Source organism: Diadema antillarum, unplaced genomic scaffold, assembly GCF_040938485.1.
Source record: "Diadema antillarum isolate AM-2024a unplaced genomic scaffold, OU_Dant_1.0 seq00001076_RagTag, whole genome shotgun sequence".
Taxonomy (NCBI): domain Eukaryota; kingdom Metazoa; phylum Echinodermata; class Echinoidea; order Diadematoida; family Diadematidae; genus Diadema; species Diadema antillarum.
Window position 1 is genome coordinate 991,443 of NW_027271899.1, and position 10,916 is coordinate 1,002,358.

General features: G+C 38.7%; 1 protein-coding gene across 1 annotated transcript; it reads right to left on the bottom strand.

Annotated features, from left to right (window-relative positions):
* Positions 1 to 448: 448 nt before the first annotated feature.
* LOC139743374 (uncharacterized) lies at positions 449 to 4,045 on the bottom strand. Its single transcript, XM_071653858.1, has 2 exons — positions 3,847 to 4,045; positions 449 to 1,582 (listed from the first exon to the last, which is right to left on the bottom strand). Exon 2 carries the CDS (start codon positions 1,557 to 1,559, stop codon positions 813 to 815), a length of 747 nt encoding a protein of 248 aa, XP_071509959.1. The 5' UTR covers positions 1,560 to 1,582; positions 3,847 to 4,045; the 3' UTR covers positions 449 to 812.
* Positions 4,046 to 10,916: the final 6,871 nt, after the last annotated feature.

The window sequence follows — 10,916 nt, forward strand, 5'->3', positions numbered from 1 at the left end:
ACTTTAATTCCATTTTTTCCTTCAAATGAATTAGGTCTTTTGATGAACAATTTTTCTTTCTTATTTCGGAGTGCAAAATAATGATATAAGAAATGTTTGAACAATAAATCAATGTCCGAATAAGAAGAGGAAAGTATTTCGCTAAATCGTACCAGTTCAACATGCAAAACCACTTCTCAATAATATTGTCCCAAAAGTTACAGTAAACTGTACCTTATTTAATGATCGTATGGATAAAAGAATCGACAAAGAGAAACACGATGAAATTGGTGTTCCATTTTACAGGTTTTCAAATATTTCATTTTTATCATCTCATCGAGCCTTAAATGGAAAGATGAGAAGAGCTTCTACTGAAGTTAAACATTTCTTCTTCTTTTTTTTTTGGGGGGGGGAATTACGTCTACGAAACTGGGGTCGCTTCAGAAGGTTGTGCAAATGCTCTGTTTCGTGTAACGAGAAATGCATTCTTCTGATGGTAAAACCAATCCCACCTCAAGGCACACTATATCTTTCCTAACAAACATCAGGTCTCAGAAACACTGGTGGTTCCAAGGAGAAGTCCAGCTCGTTGTAGTTGCAAACTCTCAGAATCACTGAAGCTTGTCTTGGTGGACTCGACATTTTCGCCCTTCACCCCTTCATCAGGTTTTCTTATTCCGCAGGGTCATCTGATTACGGCCTCTTCACCAAAATCTTCTATCTCGCAGTAAACGATCTACAAGCTACAGGAGACTCCACATTATAATCGCATCATCCAAGAACATAATGGTATTGCTCGTAGTCTTTATGTTTTCGCTGTCGTGAAAAGTACATTAATCATCTCCATCTCTATGTGTATCACTAGCGTTTGTGAGCTTCGCTTGGTCCGAGTTGGCTTCCGGGGAGTCGGACATGTCTTGGATTTCAATGTCCGTGGTAGGAGTGACTTTGGTTGGGGTCTTGACGTGATGGATGGCGTAGCCAATACCGCCACCGATGATAGCCACCCCCGCAACGGACCCGATGACGATTCCCGCTATTTCGCCTGGAGACAGTCCCGGCTCTTCAGGCTCGTCCGTGCAGCCCTCGCATTCCCCCGACGTGGTTGACACACCCTCCGTTCGCATTTTCTCTCTGGTTGCTGTACTCCCTACATCACCAGAGGTTGAATTATTACCAGCATCCTCAGTGACCATTTCCAACGTCGTCAGCTGAGAACTTGATGATCCTGGAGATATGTCTTCCGGTTCTGTCGTCATTGCCCCATTATACGAGGTAGCGGTCGTCTGGGTTCCCTCGTCACCCGGCGGTGTCCCCGTCCCAGTGTAAGGTGGTTCTGTAGGAGCAGTGGTCTCGGCTGTTTCAGACGAAGACGATGTCGCTATTGTAGGTGTTTCTGTTGTCATTCCAGTAATTGTAGAAGGACTCGTGAATATAGATGTATCGGGGGATGTTGTGCCAGGTGTCATCGTAACAACTGATGACATTGTGCCAGTTTGTGCCGTTGCTGTGGGGATCACCGACAGAAAAGCTATGATTGTTATCAGCAACCACCGGCAAACATGTGATCGGGATGCCATGTCCTTTGATATCCAAGCTCAGTCTGTATGAAACAAGAAGACCAACAAAATAATCATGATAAAAAAGATGTGGGCGTTTCGATAAAGGTCTTATTTTCTAATGAGACGGACAAAATCTTTTTACAAACAATGATTTTCACTTTATAGGCTAATCAAGTCGTCTTATACTAGTACTCATTTACTGGGTCTTATTCCTATCACTTGTGAGAGACTATATTATAGTATATGGGTTCTGGTCTGACAAATTTATGACTGCACAAGAATCATCCTTTCAGTGAGATTTCAGCTATTCAGCAACATTCCAATCCCGACAATATTAAGATACCATTGTCTTTGTCTTTTCTGACACACTGGTGAATACTTTTACGAACAGCATGCCATTACGTTCTAACCAGGGCGCCATTTCATAAAGAGTTTATTTGATGACAACTCTCTGCTGGAATGACTATTGTCATGGTAACGACAAGAATACAGCTTCCTGATTGGCTGTTTGCTGTGGAAAGTGGTCATTCCAGCAAGAGTTGTCATCCTAACATCTTTTATGAAATGGGGCCCAGATGTTTTGACAACAATATACCTCCTCTATAGATATACAACCAATAAATGATTTATGTCCGTAGATAGATAACAGTATAAGTTTGCTAATTTGAATTAGACTTATGCCATGAAAGGATGACCGTATAGTATGAGTAACCGTTTCCACTTAATGCATTTCAATTTTGCAATAATGCAGTTACAACTTAAAAACGTGTATGATTAAAAGACGACGGGATTTCGTTGAAGATGACTACAAAGTTTTCCGGAGTCGAATTTACCCATTGGTAATTCTTATAAAACTTTTGTGTAATGTAAGTACGCAAAAGTACAATATACAGATAAAGTGGCCGAGGGAAAAATAATATAATTTTGACAGAAAGGACTGGTTTATTTGATTATTTACGAGGAATATACTTTTACTTCTCACTACCAACTGTCATTGCAACCAAATATCTGATAAAATCTTGATTTCTATCCTGTCCTCCACTTACTTAATCAAAGCTCATCCATCTTTTAAATATATATAATGTACTTCTATAACATGACTTGAAGTGAGTCTTTGTGTCTGCAAGACACAACTATTCAACCGATGCTGCAAAAAATGTCCATCTTTATACATATCTCGACAAGACGTCAGTAATCATGGAATAATAAGGATTGAAAACCTCCAATCGACGTTAAAAACTTAAGCCGCACGTTTGACCAGAATGAACTGGCTTATTTTCATTGTTCGGACTTGTTTTATACATGCCTTGTAATCACTAACCTGAAGGCCTGTCAGACATAGCAAGAACTGGTCCACGCAAAATTGTATTCCACGTATTGAAATGGCGTGAGTATGTATACAGATAGTGAAAACATTGTCATAAGGTTGTTTGAGGAAATATAGTCGGATTGATCATAACATCAGCCTACTACACATTTTCGCAGTAGTGTTTAGTCGTTGTTGTTGAAGATAACAAATACATGTATTGTCCTTCTTATACAGACATCAGCCATATTTTTTTTTTCATTACTTTGTGCCTTAGTAGTCAACAGAGAATTGAGAAAGCAGACTTGTCAAAGTGCGGTAACAGGCAAAATTTAATTTTCTCTACAATAGGGAGCGAAATGTTTCATTGAAGCTGTCATAATTATTGTAAATAGAGTATTAAGTTGGAGAAAAGAAAAATCATTTATCTTTAAAAGAGGCCGTTAGAGCACAGATAAGTTTATACTGCATCTCAGTAAATGAAATCTCTAAAGACGCATTTCTGCCTGAGCTTCACAGAACGCGAAAATGAAGTGATATATACGAGACAGGGCATAACTGAGTAACATATTCTGTATTATTTTGTAGGTGTAAATTGATTTCGTTATACACATTCATGAAAAACCCAAATATCAAGTTCTTTTCTGATAAGTAACAGTCAGTGGACGGTCAATCATTTTAGGTTGAAGAATTATGCTATAATTCAGACTAAGCAACACATTTTCACCTGCTTAACTCATGCGATTTTCTTCATATCGCTTTTCTTTTGTGAAAGGTCTGTGTTTAATTATTTGATGACAAACTGATACGTCAACGAATCGTATAAACTCTTAGAAAATTGTCAGATTAGGAGAGAGAGAAAGATTGAGAAAGCGAGATAGAAAGAGGGAGAGTAACAGTGAATGAAAAAGGCAGTAAAGCACGTGGAAGCCATTGTTTCCACTTTGACTTAATACTCATTGATGAAAAAGGAAAATAAAAGGGGATTATAAAGCTTACCTCACTGCTTTGTACAAATCGAATGAATTGATCCGGGTATAGTTAAGGTCCTTGAGTGGTTGATGAAATTGAGGATGTGGGCTATGGATGTGATCACAGGTGAGTAACGAAAATGATCCAGGTGCGATGAGTGGAGAACTTTGGAAAATGGTGCGAGAATCTACTCCCTGCGGTCTTATATCGTGTCTCTTGTGTATTGCCGGGTAGCCATGGTGAAGTGTGATGTAGTAGTTACCGAACTGAGGTATTATAGTGAACGAAACTGGCCATTACTGGACCGACCTTTGTGATTTAATGCCTAACCCGTGGTACAATAGATGCCCCATTCTCAGACCCTCCAACAGTATTGATAAAGTAAATAGAAAAAAAAAAATATACAGGAGATATTTAAAACACTGCTAAAGTCATCGCTCCACCCCCTCAACCCCACCCACAAAATAATACTGGCAGAGAAAAGGAATGTGATTGGTGGAAATTCGAGTGTCGTGTTTAATATCAAAGTACATGCCCACTTATCAAAATCATTATGCACGAGATATGACGTTCCGATAGAGCAATAGTCCTGAAACCATTATGGAAAAAAATGCGAGAAGTCTGCAGGAATGACGGTATTGGGTAATCGATGTGAACAACTTTATGCTGAATAGCATTTAAATCATTCTTAAAATCACTGAATGGAGAGGAGAAATGAAAGTGTTTTTTTTTTTCACGATAAAGAATAACACAAAAAACAAAACCAGAAACATACAGCAACTCACAGAAAAAGTGAAATAAGAAAGGTGACCTACTCGCGTATGAGAAAGGAAACAAGTCGCGAGAAAATTAAAGAAAAAGTACACACACATAAGAAAAAAATTAATTAAGCCAAAAAGAGTAATGTTTTCTGTTATGAAGTCATACTGAAGCAAAACATAAAAGAGAATAAAAATGATTGGCGCAAACAAAGATAATTATGGCGGGAAATTATGGCGTTTGACGATCAGGATATCACCTTCAATAAAGAAAATGCACGAGTGCATCAATCGAGCACATCGGCTGTGTTGGTCCAAAATAAGAGACAAAATCAACCCAAACCAGTGGACCAACACAGCCGATGTACTCGATTGGTTCAACAAACTCCCGGACAAAGAGTCTCTGACTTTCATTGTATTTGACATAGTGGACTTCTACCCCTCCATCTCCATCGAGCTGTTGTCCACCTGTCTAAACTGGGCCAAGAAATTCACCACCATAGAAGAGGATGTGATAAAAACCATAATGCACGCGAGGAGGACACTCCTGTTTGACAACAACAAAAAAGCATGGGGAAAACAAAATGGACGAAAACAGTTCGATGTTTCTATGGGGGCTTTTGACGGAGCCGAAATATGCGAACTAGTTGGATTATATGCACTCTCACTTTTTAACAAAAAATGAACACATACAGCGTAGGATCATACCGAGACGATGGGCTAGTAGTGCTCAGGAGAGCCTTTGGGAGTAGAGCCGATAGGGCGCGAAAAGACCTCATTAAAGTTTTTGATGAGCTCGGTCTACGCATCACTGTCCAAACCAACCTCAAGGTAGTTGACTACCTAGATGTCACCCTCAATCTAGGCCTCACGCTCCTAATTCAACTCGCGCATTGCCTACAGGGAAGGCAGTACAAAGATGAGGCAATGTTATTTTTTACCAAAAAATTCATTAAAAATCAGTCAAGTAGAAAATTGCCACCTTTGGTAGTGTTTGACATTGCTTGAGGACAGGAGCTTCTGTAGGCTCTGAAGAAGTTGGATGAATCAGGGTTTTTGTATTTTTAAGGAATTTTTATTGATATATGAGGTAATTTGCTATTTTTATTGTTTTTGAGATGACTAGTCTCGTATGGAGGCTCTTAACTTTTTTTAGAGCTGGACAACATCCCAAAATATGTTGTTTGCTTGAAAGCAGAGAAAATTTCCCTTCATCTGCTTCAATTTAAAAAAATTCTATGATTCGATTGATTTTTTATGATTTATGGAATATGCTGCATTTAACACAGGTTTCCTATGGGAGCCCTGAAAAGGAGCGTGAGGCCTATACTGCGAGACTGGTAGGCAGTGGGCATGAGAGTTGTCTGCTATAGAATGCGATGTTCTCGTCAGCAAACGGCATGCAGAGCTCGTACGGGAAGGTTCCCGGGGTTGCTGCCATGGTACCTGCTAGCTCAAATTCGGAAATACTCATTCTTCAAGGGGTAAATCAGACCACTAGTAAACAAGTGTAGTCCTATTTGTAAGGTAGCCCTTGCCCTTAACCCGAACCATAGCCCTAAAGTTGAATCCATTGCCAACCCAAAGTTAGATTTCAGCCCAAAATCAGATTCTAACCCCAAATTTAATCCTAGCTGCCTAGTAATTATGAACTAGGCTCAAATTTAACCCAGTCTAAGCTATAGTGTAGAACTCTAGAAATCCAGTGCTATCTCACCCTGACAGTTTTCTGTGTATTGTATAAACCTCTACTCATGCTCTCTGTTGTTGCCCTCATGTAGGGCCATTCTGTAGGCATGTCCTGGACCCCCCCCCACCCATTTCCCATCCCATCCCAGTCTATCCTTCATACTAACCTCTGTGAACTCTAATGCCTACCTTTTAGTGAGTTTTACATTGTATATATTGTAAAAGTACATCATATGGCCTGGTGGTGGGCTCAGATGCTCCATGGAACAGTAAAATTGAATTTCCCTTTCTTGCTCATTGAACTTAAATATTTACCTTGAAATGTGTTATGAATAATCATTTTGATATTTTGGGAGGTTTTCAGGGTATCCAGCATTTAAACCTTCAAATTGGACTGAATAAATGCCATTGGATTATTGTGTATATGGGCCCTACATCCACTTCACCGAACCCAAGGTATAATGCCAGTAAGGGTGCATTGATTGGATTTCAGTACATGGTGCATTGTAGCTTGATGGGGTCCACTGTGCTGAAAACGGTTCGGTGTAAAAATGGCAGAGGTAAAAATGGCAGAGGTAAAAATGGCAGGAGTAAAAATGGCAGGAGTAAAAATGGCAGAGGTAAAAATGGCAGGGGTAAAAATGGCAGAGGTAAAAATGGCAGAGGTAAAAATGGCAGAGGTAAAAATGGCAGGGGCAAAAATGGCAGAGGTAAAAATGGCAGAGGTAAAAATGGCAGGGGTAAAAATGGCAGGAGTAAAAATGGCAGGAGTAAAAATGGCAGGAGTAAAAATGGCAGAGGTAAAAATGGCAGGGGTAAAAATGGCAGAGGTAAAAATGGCAGAGGTAAAAATGGCAGAGGTAAAAATGGCAGGGGCAAAAATGGCAGAGGTAAAAATGGCAGAGGTAAAAATGGCAGGGGTAAAAATGGCAGAGGTAAAAATGGCAGAGGTAAAAATGGCAGGGGTAAAAATGGCAGAGGTAAAAATGGCAGAGGTAAAAATGGCAGAGGTAAAAATGGCAGAGGTAAAAATGGCAGAGGTAAAAATGGCAGAGGTAAAAATGGCAGAGGTAAAAATGGCAGGGGTAAAAATGGCCCATTTTTTCCCGGTCTTCCCTATTTTACTTTCCTGCATTTTTTTTTTCTCACGGATACCCTCTGCGTTTTAATTGAAAGGACCAAACCTCCCACCCAGCCTCCAACGTCTCTAAACTATTGCAAATGGAGCATGTACAAAAATTGTCCAGAATGAAAACTGCATTCCTTCACGACCAATAGGGCTTACGTACATGCACAAAATATTCCCCTCGTTTTCCTCACTTAAAGGGACTGTACAGTTTTGGTTGAGACCTACTTTCAGGTTTCTAACATTTTTCGGTGAGATAATGAAAAAACTCTAATGAAATATGAAAGAGTATGTAACTTCATGAGGAATTCAACATTTATTTGATGAAAATTGGTTTTGAAATGGCTGAGATATCCAAAAAACCCACACTTTATTACGATCGCTTTGTTTTACTTTGTTTTTGGATGCTTCTGTCATTCCAAAACCGATTTTCATCAAATAAACTTTGAATTCCTCTTAAAATGGTATGTTGTGTACTATCATAAATGTTTTCTTGGTATCTCACAAAAAGTTAAAGGCCCAATTCTCATCTCAACCAATACTGTACTATCCCTTTAAACAGGTAGAATGCATATCGCCTCACCTGACCTCTTTCTGGTTTATCCGAAACATTTTCTTGTGGCTATGAGATGAGAGTGCATAAACCGTGACGTAAACGATGTATACGTTATTATAAATATTAAAACGGAAAAAAGATATACATGCGCGAAAAAAACACGCGTAAAGGTTTGAAATTCTCGGATCACCACAAAAATTTAATCGTTTGTTACTTGTGCATTCCCAACCTTTCCTGCAAGTTTCATCTCAAACCGTTAACTACTTTTTGACTTATTTTGCACACGGACACACTAACTAACTAACGAACGAACAAACCAACGGTAACGAAAACATAACCTCCTCCCTTGGCGGAGGTAACTAACAAACTAGAAAAGCACTCTGAGAGCGCAGACCTCCGTCAAGCATGCAGCTCATTTCCGCCATTGATCATGTTCTTCCATAGAACATAAAAAAAAGGGATTGTGAAATTATCCTGTGTAAATTAGATATGGCGGGATCTAAGACTCTTCATATAGCTGCGTACTACAGGCCTCATGAAAATGACGAAGAGAGTCTTGCAGAGCTTCAGCGATCCCTGTGTAAATTAAATCGCCATCATATGGTAGTCATCGAGGCGGTGATTTCATTCTACCTGGATGGGATTGGATTGGATTTTCGTACTGTTGTTGTATAACGAGAGAACAACGTCATTTTCGGGGGCTGAATCTACCAATCTTTAGCAACACACCATGTTGATATAGATTTACTACGTTAAACATAATGGAATCTGACTTCGGGAGCAACAGCTAAGTTTGAAAGGCATCAAACATTTACATTTTTTCGCCTGCGGATTCGTTCGACAATGATTGAAAAAATCCCATGGCAAACTATCGGTTTTTACTCTCACTTGAACAGTTTATTGCTAAAGTTCGTCTCCAGTTTTAATAAGCATAAGTTTGTTAAGTGACCACAAAGTGTTCATTAAACTTCGAGTATTTGTTTTTGCGCCACGTGATACTTGAACAATGTAATAAAATATTTTGCAAGAGCTTACTTATATCTGCCGATACATCTGCTGTAGTTTGTTTTTTGCGTTTTGTATTTTTATTTCTACATTATGTCGTGATCAGGCCTTGTGAAATAAATACTCTCCTACGAAACCTGAATGTGAGAAAATAACATAGAACAGGTGAAAAATTAGCGGTTTGCTTCGACTACTGATGTCTCCTTTACTTCTTTACACTAAACAGTTCAAAAAATGAAAAATAATGACAATATACTAGCCTGGACGTGAGCGGAATTCGTTTGTGTAAGAGTGTGTATGTGAGAGTATGTATATCTGCGTATAGAAGTATATGTTTATACCAAAAGTGGGTTCGTGAGTGTGTGTGTGTGTGTGTGTGTGTGTGTGTGTGTGATAACTTCATTTTGCGAAACAACATAGGATTATACTGTTTAAAGGTTTTGCAGCATTGTTGGAACCCCCTTATAATGATAGATAATAGTAATAAAGATAATAATAATAGTAATAGTAATAATAATAATAATAATAACAATAATAATAATAATAATAGAAATTTCCCATAGGCCTACTAGGCTCTTTGCTGGTTTATTATTCCTCTGAACGGACAGATTACGCCACTGCACTTGAACCAAACTCAGAATAATGAGAGTACTCTAATCTTTTTAAAACATAATTCAATAAATATTCATCAAACCTGCAGTTGAAATTTGATAATTCGATACAGTTTGCTCTGGCTAGGTTATCAATCAAAACCTCTTCCTACGTTTATCTCTGACGAAATCACTCTCATTAATTCTGACATTTTACCTCTGACAATTTTACCTCTGACATTTTTACCTCTGACATTTTTACCTCTGCCAGTTTTACCTCTGACATTTTTACCTCTGACATTATTACCTCTGCCATTATTACCTCTGCCATTTTTACCTCTGCCATTTTTACCTATGACATTTTTACCTCTGCCATTTTCACCTCTGCCATTTTTACCTCTGCCATGTTTACCTCTGCCATTTTTACCCCTGCCATTTTTACCCCTGTCATTTTTACCCCTGCCATTTTTACCCCTGCCATTTTTACCTCTGCCATTTTTACCCCTGCCATTTTTACCCCTGCCATTTTCACCTCTGCCATTTTTACCTCTGCCATTTTTACCTCTGCCATTTTTACCTCTGCCATTTTTACCCCTGCCATTTTTACCTCTGCCATTTTTACCTCTGCCATTTTTACCCCTGCCATTTTTACTCCTGCCATTTTTACCTCTGCCATTTTTACCTCTGCAATTTTTACCCCTGCCATTTTTACCCCTGCCATTTTTACCTCTGCCATTTTTACCTCTACCATTTTTACCTCTGCCATTTTTACCTCTGCCATTTTTACCTCTGCCATTTTTACCCCTGCCATTTTTACCTCTGCCATTTTTACCTCTGCCATTTTTACCTCTGCCATTTTTACCCCTGCCATTTTTACCTGGCACCCTGAAAACAAGCATGAAATATAGAAAGTTTTATATCGTTGTAATCGGAATTAATATCTCTACAAGATGGAAGTGTTAAAAAAGTGTTTGGAATTGCTTGACTGCTCTATAGGCCTCACGCTCCTAATTCAACTCGCGCATTGCCTACAGGGAAGGCAGTACAAAGATGAGGTAATGTTATTTTTTACCAAAAAATCATTAAAAATCAGTCAAGTAGAAAATTGCCACATTTAGTAGTGTTTGACATTGCTTGAGGACAGGAGCTTCTGTATGCTATGAAGAAGGTGGATGAATCAGGATTTTTGTATTTTTAATGAATTTTTATTGATATATGAGGTGATTTGCTATTTTTATTGTTTTTGAGAGTGACTGGATGACTAGTCTCGTATGGAGACTCTTAACTTTTTTTTTTAGAGCTGGACAACATCCCAAAATATGTTGTTTGCTTGAAAGCAGAGAAAATTTCCCTTCATCTGCTTCAATTTAAAA

Excerpts from the sequence above, each read along its gene's own strand:
- LOC139743374 (XM_071653858.1), bottom strand. The coding sequence starts at position 1,559 with ATGGCATCCCGATCACATGTTTGCCGGTGGTTGCTGATAACAATCATA.